General features: G+C 45.2%; 1 protein-coding gene across 1 annotated transcript in view; it reads right to left on the bottom strand.

Annotated features, from left to right (window-relative positions):
* AMMECR1 (AMMECR nuclear protein 1) overlaps nt 1-20,110 on the bottom strand; it is a 117,079-nt gene extending 96,969 nt beyond the window's left edge. The window contains exon 1 of the mRNA XM_063141865.1: nt 19,839-20,110. Within this exon, the coding sequence (XP_062997935.1) occupies nt 19,839-20,037 (199 nt within the window). The 5' untranslated portion in view covers nt 20,038-20,110. The remainder of the gene's footprint in view (nt 1-19,838) is intronic.
* Between the last annotated feature and the right edge of the window lie 4,783 nt (nt 20,111-24,893).

The following is a 24,893-nucleotide window of genomic DNA, read 5'->3' as shown; positions in this document are numbered from 1 at the left end:
CTAAAGCAACTTGACAGATGGTTGTCCAGCTGCCTCTTGAAGGCCTCTAGTGTTGGAGAGCCCACAACCTCCCTAGGTAACTGGTTCCATTGTCGTACTACTCTAACTGTCAGGAAGTTTTTCCTGATGTCCAGCCGGAATCTGACTTTGTGTAACTTTAGCCCGTTATTCCATGTCCTGCACTCTGAGATGATTGAGAAGAGATCATGGCCCTCCTCTGCGTGATCTTTTAAGTATTTGAAGAGTGCTATCAGGTCTCCCCTCAATCTTCTCTTCTCCAGGCTAAACATGCCCAGTTGTTTCAGTCTCTCTTCGTAGGGCTTTGTTTCCAGACCCCTGATCATCCTGGTTGCTTAGGATCGCGCCTTAATTACGCCCCATTCTCATCCAACAGGACTCCAAAGTGTTAAAATCTGTCGGTTTAACAAATTGTGAATCATTTCTTGTTGAAACAGCCTTAGGGGAGCGAAACCTGGCAGCTGCTTAAAGAGAGCACATGACCGCTACAAAATGACTGAAGAAAAGTAGGAAAGCAAAATGCATCATCTAGATGTAAATGCAACAGGGGGGTAGGGAGGCAGAATGTAATTATCCAAATTAGAATACTGCCTGAAAGAGTCTCAAAGGACGGCCATAGTGAGCCAGAACTGCACTTTAGCAGTGTATTTCAAGGCACACCTTTGGCATGACAGCACCCTGAAACTAATGTGAAGGTCGAAGGGAAGCCTCATTCAATCAATATGCACTTCAGTTCTTGACAGGGTTTCCCTTCCACTAATGTGCTGAGTTAAAGTAGTTCAGTTATGCTTATATGAGAACAAATGCCACCTTTTATATTAAGCAATTGACATCATGGGCGGTAAAGCAGCAGGCAGCCTTCATTTAGAAACCAAAATCCTGTAGACAGCAGGCTGTAAATGTATAGGAGGCACTTTTTATTTTTTAATTCTTCACTCTCGCCTGCCACTGAATTCAATAGCAATTTCAAAGGGTCCAGCACAACATCATTAGTGCTTGCTAGGCAAAGGGAAAAAGCAACGATTTGCCACCAAATTCCAATGGCAATATGCACCATTGCCTAGCAAGCCCCGGATTACAGTAGTGCAATATAATTAGAGTAATAGAATAGTAGAGTACGCCGCCCTGAGAATTTGCACGCCGCCCTGAGATCTTATTAATATAGGGAGGGGTATAAATGTTTTAAATAAGTAATAAATAAATAGAATTGGAAGGGGCCTATAAGGCCATGGAGTCCAACCCTCTGCTCAATGCACGAATCCACCTTAAAGCACCCCTGACAGATGGCTGTCCAGCTGCATCTTGAACGCCTCTTGGGTGGGAGAGCCCATGACCTCCCTAGGTAACTGATTCCATTGTCGTACTGCTCTTACAGTCAGGAAGTTTTTCCTGATGTCTAGCCAAAATCTGGCTTCCTGTAACTTGAGCCCATTATTCCATGTCCTGCACTCTGGGATGATCGAGAAGAGATCCTGGCCCTCCTCTGTGTGACAACCTTTCAAGTATTTGAAGAGTGCTATCAGGTCTCCCCTCAATCTTCTCTTCTCCAGGCTAAACATGCCTAGTTCTTTCAGTCTCACCTCATAGGGCTTTGTTTCCAGACCCCTGATCATCCTCGTTGCCCTCCGCTGGACACGCTCCAGCTTGTCTGCGTCCTTCTTGAAGTGTGGTGCCCAAAACTGAATGCAATACTCAAGATGAGGCCTAACCAGGGCCAAGTAGAGGGGAACCAGTACCTTGAGTGATTTGGAAGCTATACTTCTATTAATGCATCCCAAAATAGCATTTGCTTTTTTGCAGACACATAACACTGCTGGCTCGTATTCAGCTGTGAATAGCTGGATCATTTCTTTATAATGCAGTCCTATGCGTATTTAGACAGAAAAAAGTCCTATAGTTCCTAGCTTTCCCCAGCCATCTTGTCTGGCTGGGATTTGTAGGACTTTTTTCTCTTAACATGCATAGGATTGCACCCTTCATTGTTAAATATTTAGAGTTGGCTATTTATTTCAGTTTCTATGCTTTTGTAGGCAGTTACTAACAGCATGAGGAGAAAGAAACATAAAAACAGGAGACCAGATTAACAGTTCAATCCTAGTATAACAATGGGACTTGTTCCCAGGGAAGTGTGTACAGGATTGCAGACTAAATGTATACATAACATATAAAGATTCAAATTACACCAGCTCTGCTTTATCTTGGCCATTCATAGAATCATAGAATAGCAGAGTTGGAAAGGGCCTACAAGGCCATCGAGTCCAACCCCCTGCTCATTAAAACTAACTGGGGGAAAAAGTGTTGTGAGACTACTTCATTATGTCTCAAAAGTGTACACATACTGTTGGATCCAGATTCTTGCTGGATTAACTGTGCTGACCCTTCTTCATATGGCAGCCCAAGCACCCCCTTGAAAATGCTACACATTGAGTCTGGACACCCTGCTAAATGGGGCAAGCAGTGATATGGCAGAGAGGGATAGCCCCAAAACATGGGCAGAGGAACTTTCTGCAAGTAGAGTCTTCCTACAGAAGTTCCTCTTGCAGATGGCAGATCCTGGATCACAAGATCCTGGATCCTTAGATCACAAAACAACCATCATTAAACACTTTCGAAAACACACACATGTTGAATCCTCATTGATTTCAATTAGAAAGTTAAATACATGCTTAAATCTCTCGCAATGAAACTGATGGATTTTCAAGGTACTTAATTTCTGATATATATATTTAAATGTGTCTAGCCAAGTACATCAAGTGGGCATGTTACAGGTTTGTTTGCAAATATATGTATCATACAGTTACACTCATCTCAGAAAGCTCCTGTTGTGTTGTGTTAAACCTGGGTTTCCTGCCATGTAACGTGTGATATGGCCCTGACAGAAGGCATACAAGCATGGACTTTGACAGAATAGAGGAGCGGAAAATCCAAAACATATGTAGGATAGTATAATACCTTTATTAGGCCAATTCAAAGATCACCCCAAAATGTGAAAGCTTCCAAAAGCTTGCACATATTCTGTGATCTTTGACTTGGCCTAATAAAGTATCACACTACATGGATTTTGGAATTTTTTCTTACAGCCCACACAGCGTGTGTGTGTGTGTGTGTGTGTGTGTGTGTGTGTGTGTGTGTGTGTGTGTGTGTATGTATGGAGTTTCATACAGTTGAGGTGGGGCAGGCTTCAACAAAGCTTTCCTGTCTCTGAATACTGGAAATGGCTGCTGCTGGAGAGGAGGAACATTCCAAAGACTTGGAGTGAAGATCTACCTGCCACCTGGGCAGAGTTCCACCCATCCCATTTACCTTTGCAGTACCTCTTTATCAAGTTGGCATTTAACAAGTAGCTGCTTGCAACTGACACGCCCCTGTCAATAGGCAGCAGCCTCAGGCAGTTACTGGAATTGGAGGAAGGCTGTTTCTGCCACATAGCCTAGTATGGCCCCGTTCAGAAGACAGCTTAAACCATGGCTTTAACCACAGTGAATAAGGCTTTCTGGCTTAAAGCTGTGGTTTAAGGTGTCTTCTGAATGGGGCCTATGTATCTCTCTGTTAAGCTACCCTGCTGCCTTGAAGTGAGGTGGAGGACACGGTCCCAGTGCCAGTGATTTGAAGTAAGATTCAACTGCCTGTCCAGTCAACTTCTGTATATGGAATGAGGTGTGTGCGTGTACAGCCGCCATTTTATCCTTTGCTTAAGCCAACAGGAAAAGCCTGGTTATTTATAGTGTGCTGTGTCAACCGGGTTGGTGGAGGTGATGCTTAAGCCAACAGAAAAGCCTGGTTATTCAGGCTTTTCCTGGTGGACAGATAAAAGGAAGGACTTCTTCACACAGCACATAGTTAAACGATGGAATTCACTATCACAAGATATAGCGATGGCCACCAATTTGTATGGTTTTAAAAGGTTTTGTTGTTGATGATGATAAATTCAAGGAGGAGAGGGATATCAATGGCTATGTGGTACCTCCAATATCAGAGGTACCAATTTCTGGGGAACACGGGCAGGAGGGTGCTGTTTCACCTGAGTCCTACATGTGGGTTCCTAGTCGACAGCTGGTTGGCCACTGTGTGAACAGAGTGCTGGACTAGATGGACCTTTGGTCTGATCCAACAGGGCTCTTCTTATGTTCTAAGAGGCTGCTATTGCTCTTCATTGGTATCCAGTTAAACCTAAGCACTGAAACCCAATAACCTTTGCCCATAATAATTTTTGGTGCAAATTGGTTTTCAATTCCATGGTCCTTGGGTGTAACTGGGTATTTATCACACAGAATAGCCCTGATGTCTGACACACAGCAGATGTGCAGGCAGTTGAAAAGAAGGGATTATTTTCTACAATAGCAGGGAACTATGCTGCAACCTATTTCAGCACAAGTTGTGCAACACCTACACTCCAGGTGTTCCTTGCTTCATTTGCCTCAGATCCACGAGAAACCAGGAAAACCTGTGCTGAAGAAGCAGGTGAGAATATCTCAGAGGGGCTGTGGATGGTTGAAGTCTACCTGTTGTTCCCAAGCCCAGAACACAATAAACAAATCAGCAGTTGAGATCAGAGGGGAAATTTCCCCTGAAGAGTCCTGGAAACCAATTGGCTCTGTATGTGTCCCAAGGGTGAGGCAACCTAATTGGCCCATGGCTATGCTGCTGGATGAGGATGATGGGAGTTGGGGGCCTGACACATCTGGCTACACTGTGCCACAATGGAAGCACAGAAATCATTGGCTCTGTGCCATCAAGAGAGGCTGATTTCACCTTTCTCACACCACCACTAACTTATCCATTGCATTTAACACCCAAGTCCATTATGTGCCCTGCAACCCACACACAGAATGGTTGAAAATTGGGGAAACAGAAAACCAATCTATTCCCTAAATACATTTTAAAGTTCTGATCAAAAGTGCAGCCGAATACTCAAGACTTCGTTCGCTGAGCTCCAACTAGCAGTGACACCTTCTGTTGCTATTGGGGAAATGCTTCTTTGGCATTGAATAGTGTCTCAAGGTATGTCGGTGTTTTCTTTAATGACATACAAAATACGGTTCTTGGTTTTCCTCTTCCCTGAGTCACTCCTGGGCAGCCATTACAGAATCAACCTCCTTTAGTGTAAAAAGTATTGGAGGCACATAGTAGGTTATTATGGGGTGACCCTATGAAAAGGAGGACAGGGCTCCTGTAGCTTTAAGAGCTATATTGAAAAGGGAATCTCTGCAGGTGTCGTTAGTATATATGGGGAACCTGGTGAAATTTCCTCTTCATCACAACAGTTAAAGCTGCAGGTGCCTTGCCCTCTTTTAAATCTGGGCACTCTACTATAGCTCCTGCAGCTTTAACTGCTGTGATGAAGAGGGAATTTCACCAGATGCTGCAGACATGTGAATGACACCTGCTGAAATTCCCTTTTCTATGCAACTGTTAAAGATACAGGAGCCCTGTCCTCCTTTTCATATGGTCACCCTATAAGTTGTTATTATTACCGTATTTCTTCAATTCTAAGATGCACTTTTTCCCCATATAAACATCTCTAAAAACGGGGTGCGTCTTAGAATCGCGGGTGTGACTTAGGGTTTTTTTTTCTGTTGGTGGTACTGAAATTAGTGTGCATCTTACAATCGATGGCGTCTTACAATTGAAGAAATACGGTATTATTATTAACATTTCTATACCACCCTATAGCCAAAGCTCTCTGGGCAGTTTTCATAAGATTAAAACAATTAAAAATGATATATAAAATTTTAAACCATAAAACCATGCAGCATACATGCCTTGACTTTTTCTTATTAAACATCTCCATGACTCCTTGCATTATAAAATATATTTTGCTTGGTTTGGGGTTGTTTTCTCTCTTCCTCACCCCCAGCTCTCCTGGTTAGCTAGCAACTTTGCTCAGGCATTGGAAGGCACATGGAGCACATAAAGTCAGCACAAATATCAAAGCATATATCTCTTTAAAGTGACAAACAAAGGCCAGCACTGCACTGGGGAGAAATGAATTTAATTTACACCCAATTTGTCCAACCACAATTGGCAAATGCTGTGATTCTTCTTGTCGTATTGCTGCTTAGGAGATCTACTGTTCACCTTAGTTTCACCCCAAGATCCATTTTGTGCTTTAAAATGACTGGAGCTGACACTCAGCGCTTATTTTTTTTTAAAAAAATGTGGAAAATTGCTTAAGGACAGAAATTAGGTGACTCTGAAGTGAAGAGGCAAACTCTTGTTAAGGCTGTAACTTTGAAGGAGAAATGAGAATTCAAACCATCGGTCTCATGCAACGCAATCCCAAGACTACACCTGAGCATTACATCGTTTAAAAGCAGCCACACTTTTGGTACCAAGAGATTTAAAGTAAATAAGTCCTGAAGCACAGACTGGATTCTTAAACAGTGGGAGCTGGCAGCTCCGATGTCAGCGGGGCAGTGAATCCGCTCCAGGTTTCAGTCAGAACTTTAAAGGAGCAGTTCAAGGTGTAAAACACCACACCTTGGATAGCTCCTTTAAAGTTGTGACTGGTTCTAACTGAAACCCGGAGCGGATTCACTGCCCCGCTGACATCGGAGCTGCCAGCCTCTACCATTCTTAAATAATATTCCTGGGAATCTTAATATTCTGTTGTGGGTTTCTACCCTCCCGCATAGGACATGTGATATATTTCAAACAGGCCTATAAAATCATCTGCATGTGTCTTTGTCTCTGATTTTAAGGACTGACGCAAAAGGATGAGGAAGAAAGTGTCCAAAGGGAATATCCAGAACAGCCCTCTCCAACCAGGGCTAGTGCCAGACTATTTTGCGCCCTAGGCAGGTGAGCTGCTTTCACCCCTCACCACCACCCCAGCGTACCTGGGCACCATCGCGCCCGCCCAGCTGAAGCCAAACCAGGATGCTGGGTGGGGGTGGCGGCTTTGGAACGGCGCACCTGGCCAGAAGTCGCTCTGGGAGAGTGACTTCCAGGTGCGCCATTCTGAAGCCGCCTGCCCCAGCGTCCTGGCTTCGTTTTGGCTGGGCTCACCCAGCCGAAGTGAAGCCAGGATGCTGGGGTGGGATGGGCGGGAGTGGCTTCACTTTGGCTGGGTGGGCGCCCAGCCAAAGCAAAGCCAGGACGCTGGGGCGGGCAGGCGGCTTCAGAACGGTGCACCCGGAAGCCGCCCTCTCAGAGCCGCTTTGGGAGAGCGGCTCCCAGGTGCGGCGTTCGCGCTCCCCTTACCTTGGCGCTCTAGGCGGCTGCCCGAGTGGCCTCTATGGTAGCACTGGCCCTGTCTCCAACCTGATCCTGATCCAGATTTTTGGGATTACAGCTTCTATCATCCCTGATCATTGGCCTGATGCTGAATTGCAGTCCAAAACAACTGGAAGGCACCAGGTTGAGGAAGACTGATCCAGACCCATCCGTTTTCTTTCTTCACTGTTTGAGGAACTGCGATTGACATAGATGTATACATTCTTCGACAATTTCAGGAAATAATTTGGAGCTGATTTGCAGTACTTGTAGCTGGCTGAATGTCCTTCTTTCTTTCTTGATTTTATCTGGTGACTTGATGGCAGTTTTGCAGGGGGCGGGGATCCAATCTGATAGAATTAATCCGACATGCTACCTTGTATTTAAATTCTTGGCAAGTTATGTTTCTTTTAGTCTCACCAGTTTGCCTTCTGGGAAATGAGTGTTTCATGACCAGCCATGCCCCTAGGGTCGCCATCTTATGAATGGGCAAGCCCCACCCCCACGGCAGCCATTTTGTGGGAGCACCCACAACACTTTAAAAATAATTAATAATTACTCATTTACCATGGGGACACGTCTGAGTAAACTTGCATAGGATTGTGCTGTTAATTGATTTTATCTGAAGGGCTGTCAGAGGACAGTCATGTATTTGAAGGCATAGTCTATTTAAAAGGCTGTCAGTCTAAGTTTAAAGATGAAGAATGACCAGAAGGAAGAGTTCGGCCTTGAAGATGGTGCTGGACAGCTGACTTGACTCCCTTTCTACACCTAAGGATTACCCCAGGCAAATGGAGGGATCATCCCTGCCTGCTTCCGGGATCTCCTGTGTTAGGGTGACCATATGAAAAGGAGGACAGGGCTCCTGTATCTTTAACAGTAATGTAGGAAAGGGAATTTCAGCAGGTGTCAATTGAAGAGGGTGAAATTCCCTCTCCGTCACAAGAGTTAAAGCTGCAGAAGCCCTGCCCTCTTTTGTATCTGGCCACTCTATTATAGCTAGTGTAGCTTTAACTGTTGTGATGAAGAGGGAATTTCACTCACTTCAATTGACACTTGCTGAAATTCCCTTTCCTACATTACTGTTAAAGATACAGGAGCCCTGTCCTCTTTTTCATATGGTCACCCTACCCTGTGTGTCATTTGAATGCACAGAGATGATCCTGGGACGATCCCAGCAAAAAAGGCAGGTGTAGAAACAGTCTGAGCAAGCACACCAGTCACCCAGACACAGTTTCCTTCAATATGGTAAGATGTATAATATTTCTTTTTAAATTTTTAGTAATTATTTCTAAATTTGAACCTATACACATAAGTTAGCAGATGCAATATTACACAAATAACTATTAGTGATGCAATAGTGGCCACTCTACTTAATGCACCCACAGAACACTCGCAAACCTGACATACTTTTAATGAGGCCTAGTCCAACCAGAATAGCTGGTTTTTGTTGGTGCAAACTGACATCCTGGAAAAATAATGGGAAGCCAACCTGTGAAGTGGCCATTACATTATCCATTTATACAGAACATGTGATAGAATATTTTTTCTCCCGTTGGTCGTACCATGGACATTTTGCCCTGAAACATCCCCCATTCAGATTTCAGATTGTCCTCCCCAAATGATCGGCCCCATTTCATCGAACACTTTGTAGGCATTTGGGATAGATTTTCTGTTTGTAGCCAAAATCTGCAGGAGGACAGATGCGCACCATATTGGGGTCATTTAGGTTTGCTGCCGCAGGCACCCAGACGACGTCGGCCAGCCCGTCTTCAGCAAAACCCAAACCGCCAAAACTTTAATTAAGCTGCATTACATCAAAAGGAACCTTGAAGCCAACTTTCCTTTAATTTGTTTTCTTAAATGTCTCCCTGCTTTGCAGGCTGAAGTGGCGAGGAATTTTAATGAACAATATTACATGGAGGAGAGGGGGAAGAAATGCTATAAGGGACAGATGTTTAATAGCCAGTTTTGATCTTCCCTGCCTCGCTCATTATTCCATAATGATTCCTTTGCATACTTGATTAACTGGTTTGTTTAATCGTCTAAATTGCTCTGCTTCTCTTGCTAGTGTATTGACCTAAAGGAAAACTCTTACAGTCTATCACATCTCCTCTGCTTCTCATCAACACTGTCTTGTTCTGATATTTCATGGTAGATCACATATCAAATCATTTCTTAGCCTTCTCAAAGGCTGAAAGACATTGCTTGCCAGAAGCTGGAAGGAGGAAGGTCCAAAGCTGTGACACCCCCATGGTTAGGATGACCCTATAAAAATGAGGACAGGGCTCCTGTATCTTTAACAGTTGTATAGAAAAGAAAAAGGGAATTCCAGCAGGTGTCATTTGTATGTACGCAGCACTTGGTGAAATACCCTCTTCATCGTAACAGTTAAAGCTGTCAAGAGGGCAGGGTCCTGCAGCTTTATATTAATAGGGTGACCATATGGAAAGGAGGACAGAGCTCCTGTGTTTTTAACAGTTATATTGAAATGGGAATTTCAGCAGGTGTCATTTGTATGCAAGCAGCACTTGGTGAAATACCCTCTTCATCACAACAGTTAAAGCTGTCAAGAGGGCAGGGTCCTGCAGCTTTATATTAATAGGGTGACCATATGGAAAGGAGGACAGAGCTCCTGTGTTTTTAACAGTTATATTGAAATGGGAATTTCAGCAGGTGTCATTTGTATGCATGCAGCACCTGGTGAAATTCCCTCTTCATCACAACAGTTAAAGCTGCAGGAGCCCTGCCCTCTTTTGTATCTGGTCACTCTAGCTAAAGAGGCCAAGTAGATGCCTCAATGGGAATCCCACAAACAGGAAGTGAGCACAATAGCACCCTCCAAACCATGTTCACCTGCAACTATTTTCATTCTGATATATAGTCACCAAGTGACAAGTCTGCAGGCTGGTATTTGATTCTGAGTCCACTACTAATAATTTATTTAACTGCTTGCTAACCAACCTGGCAAAAATATATATATATATATTCAGCAGGCTTTTTGAAGTCCCTGAAGAGTAAAGGTTATTCGTAGTTGTTGCTTGAATAGAAGGAATGTTGGGTTAGGGGAAGGATTATATGAAGAATATAGGAATTAGTGATGAGGAACTCATTGTGTGTATATGTGCGATGCTTACAGCTAATCCAGCTGTTGTTGGACTCCAACTTCCATACGCCCCAGCCAATGTTTGGGGATTATGTGCAGAAAGTGCAGAAAAGGGCAACTAAAACGATTAAGGGGCTGGAACATCTCCCCTAAGAGGGAGGTTACATCAACTGGGATTGTTTAGCTTGGAGAAAAGAAAGCTAAGGGAAGACCTGATAGTGGTGTACAGAATTATGCATGGTGTGGAGAATGTGGAGAGGGAGACATTTTTCTCCCTCTCTCAAAATACTAGAACCCAATGGGGTCATCCCATGAAACTGATTGGTGGGAGATCCAGGACAATTAAAAGGGAGTACTTCTTCACACAGCGCATAGTTAAGTTATGGAACTCACTACCCCAGGATGTGGTGATGGCCACCAATCTGGATGGCTTTAAAAGGGGATTGGATAAGTTCCTGGAAGCAAAGGCTACCAATGGCTACTAGCCCTGATGGTTGTGTGCTATCTCCAGTATTCGAGGCAATGAGCCTGGGTGCACCAGTTGCTGGGGAACATGGGTGGGAGGGTGCTGTAGCACCATGTCCTGCTTGTTCATCCCTGGCCAATTGGCCACTGTGTGAGCAGAGTGCTGGACTAGATGGACCCTTGGTCTGATCCAGCAGGGCTTTCCTTATGTTCTTGTTATGGGAGCTATAGTCAAAAACCATCTGGAGAGCATCAGATTGACTACATCTCATCAACTGAACTTCTATCATGGGGTGGAGCAGTAAGAATGGCCTCAGAAGTTGAACAAAGGTCTTAGTGGGTCAGTGTGTGAATGTTAATTACTTGATGATCAAATGATGAAATCTACATATAACTACATATGACGAAACTAGTACTAAGGGTGGAGGAAACATACTTTGGGTGCTGCCAGATGAGGTTTTTATAGTGCAATCATCCTGCCCACATCTTCTGTCTTTTTCTTTTCGCCCATGATGACAGTGGAAAAGATGGAACAGCTGTACAATGTCTTTTGTTTGGTAGCACAAGAAGCCCTCTCTTTGGAACGATAGTATCTCGAAGCCTAAACCAAGTTTTGAGCACTAAACTATGTTTATATGCTTATATGGAATCAGACCATTAGACCATCTGATGAAAATTGGGATTCTCTGAAGTACACAATGGATGCCACTGGAAACAGAACATAAGAGAGAGAATTCTGGACTTGGCAAACTCTTGGGTAAAGCCATTTTTATTCCATTCTAGAAACAGAATACCATGATTTGTGGTTTGATCCTGGACAAACAATAAACTGACTCATCCTTTGGTAAAATGTATCTTGTGAATTAGATGGATTGGGCCTCACCAGTGTCCTAGAACCACTGCTCTGTGAAATTCCAAGATTCATGAACTTATTCCCACTGCATGGGTGCAGAACGAAGCAGCCACATGGAGTATCTGTGATGTTTTAGTAATTCAGGCATTCTGTGATCATGCAGTGGGATGAGTATTAACTGTGGGGAAGCAGGTAATGTTCTGTTTTTTTTATCAGCATGAGCACCATCTTCCAATTACCATTTCTTCAGTCTCTGGCTATGTATTCTATAAATGCATGCATGCATCACGCAATTGGCTTTCTGCAGTCCCATGTTAAATCAAGCCGGGCCTGTGATGTTTTCCCTGAAGGCACCATATAAGAGTTCTTGGAATATTTTCATTAGTAAATAGCTTTTCTTCCAGTGAGGAACTGGCTAAAATTGCCAGAAGTATTGGGATTGATGTGGATTTGGTGTCAATCTTTGGGTATGGAAAAACCTGTAAGATGACACCACTTGGTCCCATGCAAATTTTCTTTCTATGACAGTTCTAATCCTCTGGAAAGCATGCTTTTAATTTATTTCAGAGAGTGAAATATGATCGCTTCTGTTTCGAAAGCTTGCCTCTACCGCTTTTCTGTATGAGAAACGCCAACGGCCTGCAATGAAGGCTTTGGCCAAAAATAATACAATGAAATCCAATGAACTCCAATTATAAGATGCCATTTGAGAAAGGCCAGACGTATAAATGCCCAGTGGAGGATAATGGGCTAGGCTGAACTCTTGTTGAGAATGTTTGGGAAAGGGAAAAAGATTTTAATGGGTAGAAACCATCCAACTGCGAATAGGTTACTGTGGAGAAACAGGGAAATGCTGTTTAGATGGAGTATTAATGGAATCATGGCATGTCAGGCACTGGAGGTAATTGTCCCACTCTCTTCAGCATCAACTAGGCGAAGTATTAGGTCTAGTGTTCTCATCACGTTTTCTCGAAGGGCAGAGCTTTGGAGAAATAAAGCTGAAAGGCGGCTATTGAATCTAATTCTTGCATGTGGTAAAATAGGGTAAAATAGACCATATGAAACGGAGGACAGGGCTCCTGTATCTTTAATAGTTGTATTGAAAAGGGAATTTCAGTAGGTGTCATTTGTATATATGGGGAACCTGGTGAAATTCCCTCTTCATCACAACTGTTAAAGCTGCAGGTGCCCTGCCCTCTTTTAAATCTGGTCACTCTAATATAGCTCCTGCAGCTTTAACTGCTGTGATGACGAGGGAATTTCACCAGGTTCTCCATATACACAAATGACACCTGCTGAAATTCCCTTCTCTATGCAACTGTTAAAGATACAGGAGCCCTGTCCTCCTTTTCATATGGTGCACCCTAGGTAAAATACCTTCCAGCTAAACCATCTCAAACAACATTGCTCTACTAAAGAGCATATGTCTTGTGTGTAGAAGATTTTGGGTTCAATCCATGGCATCTACAGGTAGGCCAGGAGATTCCTCTCTGAAACCCTGGAAAACTGGTGGATCATTAGCTAGATGTGGGGTGGGCAACACATGTAGGCCCACCATATGAAAAGGAGGACAGGGCTCCTGTATCTTTAACAGTTGTATTGAAAAGGGAATTTCAGCAGGTGTCATTTGTATATATGGAGAACCTGGTGAAAATCCCTCTTCATCACGACAGTTAAAGCTGTAGGTGCCCTGCCCTCTTTTAAATCTCGTCACTCTAGTATAGCTCCTGCAGCTTTAACTGTTGTGATGAAGAGGGAATTTTACCAGGTTCTCCATATATACAAATGACACCTGCTGAAATTCCCTTTTCTATGCAACTGTTAAAGATACAGGAGCCCTGTCCTCCTTTTCATATGGTCACCCTAAACACATGGACCCCCAACTGCCTGCCCAATTCAGTAAAAACCAACAATATTTTTAAAGAAGTTATCCATAGTGGCTAAGGAGCACCAAAAGGCTCAAAATCAGCTTGAAGAAATGAAACTTAACTGAATGACACTCAACCAGGGAATGAATCTCAACTAGAGAAATGAAGCTACTACTCTCAGGGAAATCCCTCCCAACAGAAAAAGTCCAGGCCTCTAGGCCTGAGTTTAATACCTTGCTGCACTAGAGACAGAATCTCAGGTTGTAACGTTAAAACCAAAAGGTTGCTGTGATACAAGGGGCCTTAAAATTGGCTATCCGCCTGCTAGATGGAAGCATGGTTGTTTAATATCTCCGCAGCTGTCAGTATTACTAGCTTAAACCGTGCCAGAGAGCCTGCATCATATTTGTCTGATCTTTGTGACTATTTGCAGTAATCAAGGCATCATTCATCAGGATAAAATTTGACTTTGTCTCGGAGGTGCTAACAGGTTGGAAGAGGCCATGTGCCAAAGTCTGAAACTGCGGCTGTTGTATGCTTTGGTACCCTCTAGCGGGGGGAAACGGGAAAGGCTACTCCAGTTTAGCTGCTGGGAAGCCAGTCAAACCTAGAGCAGCCAACTTCAAAGGTGCTCATTCATTTGCGTGCATAATAATAGCTGAGATGGATTTCATTTTAAGCCTCTTAACCTCAGAGCATGCCAGAAAGTTCTGATTTTGCCATTCGTAGCACCAGCATAAAGCAGGATGTGATTTGATTGGGTTAGATCAAATAATGTTCTCTTTGGAGCAGGAAATGGATATTTAGTAATTGTTCACAGGGGAACTGGCACAGTAGATCCACTTTTATTAACAGCAGCATGTGTTGCCTTGCTAGGTTGCCATGAAAGGGTTCCAGCTTTGGAGATGGCCTAGAAATAATGATAGATAGATGGCTGAAAATGGGTTTTGTGGGGGCTACTTAAGGAAAGTGTTTAGGATCTGCAATTGCTTTAGATGATTGGTTAGCTCAGAGGTCCCCAACCTTTTTGGGTCGGTGGGCACATTTAAAATGTTGAGTGCTATGGGCACGCTCACAAAATGGCTGCTACGGGGAGACTTGCCCATTCATAAAATGGGGCGCACGTCCAGTCACAAAACCCTAATTTCTCTGAAGGCAAACTGGTGAGAGTAAGGGCTCATCTACACCTAGCAGGATATTCCACTATGAAAGCGGTATATGAAAGGCAGGAGCCACACTACTGCTTTATAGCAGCATTAAAGTGCACTGACAACTGTTGGGGCCCATCGACACATACCATATACTGCTTTCATACCGCTATATCCTGCTTGGTGTGGCTCCTGTCTTTTATATACCACTTTCATAGTGGAATATCCTGCTTGGTGTAGATGAACCCAACAAGAAAGTAACCTACCTACAGGTGGGATCTGAGCTCCAAAACAAACCAACAAAAACACACACACTATTTTGAATGCAAATAAAGATGGCACTGGAGGGACGCTCTCTGCTTTGCATCATACCAGGCTTCCCTGTTAAAAAATAAAAATAAAGCTTGAGAAATAAAATAAAAAAGTAGCAGAGATCCAAGGAGCCATGAGAAAGGTATCTGTGAGGATGATCAGGGGTCTGGAAACAAAGCCCTATGAGGAGAGGCTGAAAGAACTGGGCATGTTTAGCCTGGAGAAGAGAAGATTGAGGGGAGACCTCAAATCCTTGAAAGGTTGTCACACAGAGGAGGGCCAGGATCTCTTCTCGATCCTCCCAGAGTGCAGGACACGGAATAACGGGCTCAAGTTACAGGAAACCAGATTCTGGCTGACATCAGGAAAAACTTCCTGACGGTTAGAGCAGTATGACAATGGAATCAGTTACCTAGGGTGGTCATGGACTCTCCCCCACTAGAGGCCTTCAAGAGGCAGCTGGACAACCATCTGTCAGGGATGCTTTAAGGTGGATTCCTGCACTGAGCAGGGGGTTGGACTAGGCCCCTTCCAACTCTACTATTCTATGATAGGCATTTTTAACATGTACAGGTGCATCTCTGTAGCTCTTCTACGGTTAAGATGCAGCTCTTGAGCTAACAAAGGCTAAGCTTATTATTATTATTATTATTATTATTATTATTATTATTATTATTATTATTTCCTGCCTTTTCCCCAATGCTGGGACTCAAGGCGGTTTACAAGATTAAAACATATACAATTAAAACATATAAATATAAATTTACAAAGGTTAAAATAGAATTAAACCCACGGTAATATCAAAAACATTTAATTTTTTTTAAAAAAAGCAGTAACAATTAAAAAATCCAATATATTAACATAGGTCCTGAGTATTCCCAAAGGCCTGCCAGAAGAAAACAGTTTTTGCCTGCCTCTGAAATTGACATACTCTTGACACGCTCTTCAAGTGGCCAACTCAGCAGCAGAAATCCCACTGAGGGGAAAGAGGGAACCTCTGACATGCAGAGGAGAGAATTAACTTAATTTCTTATTTATATCCACGGTGCCTAATATACAAAAAGAAAAGAAATTCTAATCACAATACATTTTTTTCAAACTTAAAATTAGTTCCCCCTTCTGGAACTGGTGAAAATTCCTCTTCATCACAACAATTAAAGCTGCAGGAGCTATACTGCAGCTATACTGTGACCAGATTTAAAAGAAGGCAGGGCACCTGCAGCTTTAACTGTTGTGATGAAGAGGGAATTTCACCAGGGTCCCCATATATACAAATGACTCCTGCTGAAATTCCCTTTTCAATACAACTGTTAAAGATACAGGAGCCCTGTCCTCCTTTTCATAGGGTCACCCTACTTAAAGCAACCCTCTTTCAGAAATAATATGTTTCAGATAGAAGTTTTAATGTGAAATAGACTACTATTTCCCCCCCAGAGATCTTAACATATAGGACACATATTTCACACTGAGAAATATATTTTGACCCTTCTTTGCCCTCCCTCAAATTCCCCCCCCCCCCCCCGGTGCTCCTATTTTCCTTTGCAATTTGCAGCTTAATACCAGTTGCTGGGGGCAACTGTCTATTGCCTCTCCTGTGTCTCATTTTATATTGTAAGCTCCTTGCAACAGTGACCCGCCTTTTCTCGTTACGCTGTAAAGCATCCTGTGCACTCAGGGTGCGCTATCAATCCATCAAGCAACAGACTTAACGGAATTATTGAATCAAGTAAAAGCAAGAAGGCAAACCAATTAACATGTGAATGACTCGACTGTCCTATGGCATGGCTGTGATGTGGATGGGCTGTTTTTGGGGGGGAGGGGGGAGGGGCAGGAATCAGATAAAAGAAGTATGGATAGATGATAGTTTTAGTTGCAAAATCCTTCACGTGGAAAAAGAGGAAAAGAAAGACTGAGCCAGTGAGAAGCTATTGCCATTGTCCAATATTGTTCTTATACTAGACTACAGCTAAAACCCTCCAACCCCCTTCCATCCCACAGGAGAAACTGTTGTTATCAGAAATATTTTTTAAAAAATGGTGGGGAAGGGGTTGTCTGGGATGATGGGGGTTGTAGTCGAACGCATCTGAAGGGTGCCAGATTGAGGAAGGCTGAACTAAGTGTTACATGCTTGGAGGCCTTCAAAATAAGGAGTCACTTTAGGAGAGGGATAATTAGAGGGGAAAGGTAGAGAGTGCTTTCCACTTTCCCCATCCGCCATTTCTCTGCTTCAGATCCGCCCCTCTCTTTCCCCTTCACTGAATTCCAAGCGTGTGCCTGCGTTTTGGAGCCTTGGGTATTAGGGGGTTAAGTGACAGGAAAGACAACTTGGAGCAGGGAAGCGGTGCGTGGGTGGGGAGGGTTAAGCACCTTTCTCCTGCCCTGCCAACTTCTCTGCACTAATTTCCCCTCTCCTAAATTGATTTCCTTTTTTAAGTGCTGGCTGGCGCCAGTGGCTTAATATATATATATATATATATATATATATATATATATATATATATATATATATAAAAAAAACAGCAAGAGGGGGAGGCACTTATATGTCCCAAAACAGAAGAGAAAATATTCTCAGGTTCCTGAAAAAAACCTTTTATTATACCCCATGCATATTAACTTTCTTTCCTGCATTTTATGGCAAAAGAAGTAGTGTGTGTGTGTGTGTGTGTATACACACAGGGCCGGTGCTACCATAGAGGCCACTCAGGTGGCCACCTAAAGCGCCAAGCTAAGAGGGGTGCTGGGCACAGCGCAGCACTCACGCGCGTTGGCTGTGAGCCCGCCTGGCCTAAGGATTCAGCTGGGCCTGGGCGGGCGAGATGGTGCCCCGCGCCCGCCAGCCAAAGCAATGCCAGGGACGCTGGGGTGGGGGTGGGGCGGCTCCACATTTGGACTTCCGGAATGTGCCCGGAAGAGAGAGAGAGAGAGAGAATGTATGGGTGAATGGGGTGCATAAGGGCTTTGAGTTGATGCATGTCTTCATGCGTGTATTTGTTTGGAGTGAGGGATGCTGAGTGTGTGTGTGCACGCGCACGTGTGAGTTGGGGGGGATGATTTGGAGGTGATATTCCTATTAAATAATGCATTTTAGACCCATAGACATTCCTTTCCAATTTGTTTGCTATAATTGGCATAACGTATTTCTTGCACTTTAAAATAAATTTAGCAGTTTCAAGTTTTGTGCTTCTTAATTTTTTCCAGGAAACATATGTTCTTAAAAATCAAAGTTGGCATTTTTGCGGTGGGTGGGGTGGGGGTGAAAGTAGTTCACCTTGCCAAGGGTGCAAAATAATCTGGCACAGGCCCTGTATATATGTCTCATCACATTTGGAGAAAGATAATTGGCCCCCAAGGAAGGAAAATCCCTTCCGAAATGCGTTGAGCATAAAAAAAAACGGGGTGGGGTGGGGTGGTTCTTTCTCCAGGCACCTGGTAAAAATACCCTCTGACTTATTAACTCATCACAAGCAGTGTTTGGGTTGAAGATAAGCAATTTTCAAGGGCCTGGGGGAGGTCTGGTAGGGAGAGAGAAAAGGCCTCAAGGGTGGTCAGGCGTTTTGATCCTAATTCGAAGCAAGTGTAAAGCAGTAACTATAGCAATTAGGAACAAAGGAAGCTGCCTGATACAGAGTCAGACCATTGTTTCATCTGTATTGTCTACATTAGCAGATTAGCAGTTGCTCAACAGCGATTCAGTCAGGAGTGTTTCCCAATCCTATCAGAGATTTCAGGAAATTGGGACCTTTTGCATTCAAAACATGTGCTCTGCCACAGAGATACATCATGTGCCCTAGAGAGAAATGGAAGAAAACCCTTTGTCGCCACTGTATGAGGGCCTCTTCAGACATTTCTTTGGAAAGGCATAAACCAGTGTGGCCTAGAGGATAAAGTGTTGGACTGGGAGTCGGGAGATCCGGGTTCCAGTCCCCGCTCAGCCATGGAAGCTCACGGGTTGGTTTTGGGCTTGTCACAGACTCTCAGCCCAACCTACCTCACAGGGTTGTTGTTGTGAGGATAAAATGGAGAGGAGGATTATGTATGCCACCTTGGGTTTCTTGGATGAAAAAAGCCTGGATATAAATGCAATAAAAGTAATAATAATAAATAATAAACCTAAAAGGTTTCAGGCCAGTACACGCAGAATTATGCCGTGTGAGTGCGACAATCACATCTTCGCAAAGTCGAGTTATCATACGGGTTAGCCTGGAAAGGGGCCATAATTGGCTGTGACATCTTGGTGGGTGTGCACACGCTCACCACCAGCAAACCTGAGTACGCCACTGAGTAACGTGTAAAATGCCTGTAAACAGGCATTGTTACGTTTGCATTTGAGAGTTACTCAAAATGTCATTTTTTAATTAGCAGACGGTGCTATGAAGAGGCATTCAATGCCTTCCATATTGCAACCTCTGAGCAATATCAGCCAGGACATCCCATCCCACTGCGAACCTGCATTTGGTTCTCGACACACTGTTCCAAATGTATTTGAGCAAGGTGAGGGGAAAGCCGCCCTTCTTTCTCTAAAGTGACACAGGCAGGCAGAGAGGACACGATTCTGTAAGGGAGTCTAAGACGCCGAGGACAACGACAAGAACGAAAACATGACATGCTTTTTCTGGAAAAGCTGGAACCGCTCGGCAGTGGCGAGGGACGTGCATGGTGGATTTCCAGAACGGGGAAAGGGACGGCGAGCTCAAACGTGTGGGCATCAGCTGATGAAAATGGAGCCTGCGAGCCTGCCTGCCATGCCAACAGATCTGATGTGGAAGTGATGGATGCGAAGGGAAGAGGAAAGAAATAAACACCCAGCAAGCTTTCTCGAAACTGCCATGCAAGGGCTAGCCAAGGGTCCTTACCGTGCTGCGGCTGGCAAGCAATCCGTGTCTGGGAGCCTTCGGTCCCGTTAACCAGGCTCTGGGGGTTTTGTTTGCAAGAGAGATTGTCCTTTATGGGCTCGGCGCAGGAAAATGGAGAAATAAAGAAAAATGAACACAACGTGCAAGGCAGATAGCTGCAGTTCTTTAGCATGCTGGCTGCGTTTTCGTTAAGCTGCATCCGCTGTCGGGAAAAAACATCCCCCAAAAATAGCTCGGGCTGTCAGTGTCTTGCTGAAACCCGAGAAAAGAATTGCTGAATGTAAAGATCTGGGCTTGCTGTGGGTGTATGGCTGTGTGTCTCTGTGTGTGTGTGTCTGTGTGTGTGTGTGGGGGGGGTTTGCTAGCAGGATGGACCACGCTCAAGGAGTGAAAATGCGAGTTCACTAGTGGCAGGAGCTGGGCGGCCTGTGCTGCTCCCACATCAACCCACCAATGCCCCTTCCATTTAACTCTTAAGAGCCCAGAAGGAAGAGGTGAACGTGCTGGACAAAGTACTCTTACACACACACACACACACACACACACACACACACACTCCCTCTCATCTTTGGGTGACAAGTTGCGTTACGGCAGCCGCGTCCTACTTCTGAACCTCTGGCGAACTGACATTATGCAGAGGTCTGCACATTTTTAACCCATCAATAGCAGGGCTTCCTTTTGTTTCGGCTGGATTTCTCTGGGCAGCTCCATCCTGAATGGCACCCTGGTGCTGAGGCTGCCAGAACTGGGCAAAGAATAAAAGAGAGTCAAGTTTCACTGTGAAGCGGCTGACGGCTCAGTGATGATGCAGGAAGGGTGTAAAGGCCATAGAAGGAGAGCATCAGAGTTTTCGTTGTTTATTATTGCATTTCTATCCCACCTTTTTTATTCTTGCAAGGAACCCAAGGCAGCTTACATCTTCCTCTTACTCTCCATTTTGCCCTCACAACAACCCTGTGAGGTAGGTGAGGCCGAGAGTCAGAGACCGGCTTGTGAGAGCTTAGGTGTCTAATATTATAGCATTGCAACCTGAGATTCCGTCTCTACTGCAGCAGAAGCTGACCTAAAATCAATCAATCGCCGTGCAGATTTTTATTTAAAAAAAAAAACCCCAACCTGTGGCTAAAGTCTGTTATAAAATAGGGTGGCTGCTTACATAATGAAAAAGAAGAGGAAATTATTATATTTATATTTACATATATATCCCACTTTTTTCCACTTTTAAGAAACCCGAGGTGGCTTTACATAGTTCTCCTCCTCCCCATTTTCTCCTCGCAACAACAACCCTGTGAGGTAGGACAGGCTAAGAGTCAGGAACTGGCTCAAAGTCACTCAGTGAGCTTCATGGCCGAGGGGGGACTGGAACCTGGATTTCCCACATCCCAGTCCAGCACTCTAACCACTACACCACACTGGCCTTACACAGGTATGTATGGAGTGTTGTTGTTTACATAGCAATTTAAAGTCCCTGGGATTTTATAAAGAAAGGTAGGCCTTTGCCCCAAAGGGCTTACAGGCTATAACTCCAGTGGAGGCCCATTTATATGGGGCTGTCAGTGGCGGCTGGTGCTCATTGGGCCGGGGGCTGGAGGTGGAGGATAGGGCGGATATTTACTAACACTGGAGCAAATGTACCTGGTTGTGTGGGTTTTCTCTGCCACAAGTATGTGGGGAATAGGCAGAGGGTTGCCGTCCCATTTGCCCCAAATATAGAGCTACCTCCAGGGGCTGGCCTGATTCTAAATCAATGGAAAAATCCCAGGCAGGGTCTACACTAATGCTTAAAAACAGTTTATAATGGTATTGACAACGATTGGGGGCCAGGACACACGGCATATACAGTTTTTCAAACCGTCTTCAAAGTGTTATATCCTGCTTGGTGTAGATTTGGCCTCCCAACAATCCTCATTGACATGGGGTACAATCTCCCTTGAAACCACTGGGACGTATGCAGCTTCTATTCATTTCAATGAAGCTCAGGTAAGAGAACACCCATGGGAATTATGCCCCATAGAACAAATCTGTCTGACCCCACCCCCCAGTGCAAACCTTACTGGCACTCCAAAATCTGCCATCTCACTCTTGCCTTAAGGGTTAAGCCCTGCTTCTTTAGTCTCTACAAATTATACACAAAGGCAAATCTATGAGTTCATCTTGGATTTATTTATACCGGGATTCACTTGGACACATCCCTTGTCTTAAGATATGTTTCCGATGATATTGATCTCTCTATAAAAAGGAACTGGAGAAAGCATCCTGGGGTAAATGCCTTCTGCATAAGATTTGTGTGTGTGTGTGGTTAAATGTGTGAGGCTCCCAGGAGAGGAACCAGGGCTGTGGAAGAACCTAGCAGGGCCAGATGGACTGAGTGGGCCACCAGGATACATTGCAGGCAGGGCTGGTGCCAGACTATTTTGCACCCTAGGCAAGGCGAGCTACTTGCCCCCCCCCCCCCAAATTGCATGGAAGTCCGAACATGTGCGCTGAGTGGAGAGCTGGGAATGGCTCACTTCGATTTGGGAACGAGCCATCTGGAATTCACCGGGACTTACTTGCAACCCACTATGCAGCCTGGCGTCCCGATCCCCTCCGCACATTTACTCGGGGGAATAAGGCTTCCGAGTAAGGAGGCATAGGCGGATCGGGCCACACTGGTGCCTCCCGGTGCAAGGCTTTCTCGGATGCAAGTCCCGTTGATCCACGCACACAGGATCGGGAAGCAGGAGAGTTTGCCTTGCGAGGAGTCCACAAGTCCCTAGCTTTCCTGGGGGAAGGGAGAGAGAGTCCCGCTTGCCCGCCTGCCTGGACATCGTGGTCTGTTTGAGGAGAGAGGCGAGGCGACCCGGTGCCCTTTCCTTGGGAGTAAGGCAGAGGCTGGCTTGGGCCAGGGTTGAGCTTGCCACATGCTTTTTCTTCTTCTGGCGGCGGCCTCCCAGCTCTGGAAGGGCGGTTTCCAGGAGGCTAGAGCGGCTCTGGGAGGGCAGCTTCCAGGCAGAAGTCCGAACGTGGAGCCCCACCACCACCCCAGTGCCCCTGGCTTCGCTTCGGCTGGGCGGGTGCAGGGCACCACCTCGCCCACCCGGGCCCAGCTGAATCCTCGGGCTGGGCCAGCCCGGCTCACAGCCAACAACGCGCGTGGGTGCTGCGCAACACCAGGCGCCCCTCTTAGCTTGGCGTTCTAGGCAGCCACCTGAGTGGCCTCTATGGTAGCACCGGCCCTGATTGCATGCAGACGTTTAGTGGCCAGAGTCATGCCTCAGTGGTACATTAGGGTTAGGGTTAAGACTCAGGTTAGGGTTAGGGTTAAGGACGCACGGCTCCCCGGAGAGGAACCAGAGCCATGGAAATGCTGAGCACGACCAGACATACAGAGTGGACCACCAGGACACCTTGCAGACACCATGCAAACCAGAGGCTCTACCACTGAGCTACGGCCTCTCCAATCTTTCCAGCACACACTTGGCAGCTACCTCTCATAGAAACGTTTGCCATTAGAGGTTACTGCTGCTTTAAGAGGGAGTCGTGCAACCTAATAGCTATTCTATGATTCTATTTAGGGTGGATTCCTGCATTGAGCAGGGGGTTGGACTTGATGGCCTTGTAGGCCCCTTCCAACTCTGCTATTCTAGGATTCTATGAATTCTATGTATATTTGGACATAATTCCTACTATGCTCAATAGACCTCATTCCCAGTTAAGTGGGCCTAGGAAGGCAGCCCTAAATACAAAGGTGGGGGGAAAAGGAGAACGACAAAAATGAGTAAAATGCCTGAATTTGTTTTCGGAGGAACGTCACACTGTTCTAAGGGCCAGTTGCTAGATGGCAGCATTGTACAAACTCTGAGGAGAAGAAGTCGGTTATTCCTAAACTTGCTTTTGTTGAGCAGCCAGTGCTGTGTGGTGGCTCTGATGTCAGTGGGGCAGTGGATCCGCTCCTGGTTTCAGTCAGAACCAGTCAGAACTCTAAAGGAGTTATCTAAGGTGCTTCTGGTTCTGACTGAAACCTGGAGTGGATCAAAACCACCAGACCCTGGTGTGAGCGGCCTTTCAGCTGAAATGAAGGATTCCAGACAGCCCGAATGGTTAAGATATCTGTCTACTCCAGGGGTGGCCAACTTATAGCCCTTCACATGTTTTGGCCTACAATTCCCATCATTCCTTGCCACTGAATATGTTGGCCAGGGCTGATGGGAGTTGTTGGTCAAAACATCTGAAGGACCACAAATTGTCTGCACTGTAACACATTACTGAAGACTCTTATTAGTATGACATTTTTATCTTGTTCCTCTTCTAAGGAACTCAGGGTGGTGTACATGGTTCTCAATCCAGCATGAAGGGTAGGCATGTTTGGTGACCTAGCAAGGTCCCACCCTGCAGCAGGGGTCTCTGACAAAGAGCTCCATCAGACAAGCGTTTTATTACACACTTGTTACTGGGCACTCACATATTTTTGCGGGTCCCTCTCACAACATTGTCTGCCTCCTGTGTTAGGGCACAGTCCTACGGGCTACATCAGGCAATGTGATCCCAATGGGCGGTAGTGATCAATGATCATCTCACCCAGACTAGGCCTTCAATGGGTCTACTTTGTGTAGGAGTACCATTGGATACTGACCAATGTGCCCACCACGGCACACTATTCCTCTCAAGTTTGATTAATATATTCTTACTCCTGAAAGACGGGTTCTGAACTTTGGGAACACGTCTCTCCCAGCCTTTTCCCTGGTTAATTGGGGCCCAGTCCCGGTTGCCCCTGAGACCTCCATTTTCCCTGGAGGTTTCCGGGGTTTCCCAGTGCATCTGGTCACCCTATTACTGGCAGCAAAGTAAGCCATTTTATGGCTGAGCCCAGACAGTTTCTCAGATTTCCAAATCTGCCCACAAGCTGCAAAGGTTGGCTACCCCTGGGTTAGACCTAAGCCCTGCCAGAGGCTCTACCTTTCAGGGCAGGGTGGAGAAGCGATACATAGGCTTTTTTTGCTTCTCTGCCCTCTGAAACAGCTTTTAATGTTAGATGGGCCTCTGAGCCCATCTAACCCTGCCTCCCTGATGGGG

The sequence above is a fragment of the Elgaria multicarinata genome, chromosome 15, assembly GCF_023053635.1.
Source record: "Elgaria multicarinata webbii isolate HBS135686 ecotype San Diego chromosome 15, rElgMul1.1.pri, whole genome shotgun sequence".
In the NCBI taxonomy this organism is placed as follows: domain Eukaryota; kingdom Metazoa; phylum Chordata; class Lepidosauria; order Squamata; family Anguidae; genus Elgaria; species Elgaria multicarinata.
The sequence above is the reverse complement of the archived record's forward strand: the minus strand, read 5'-3'. Positions and strand labels throughout refer to the sequence as shown.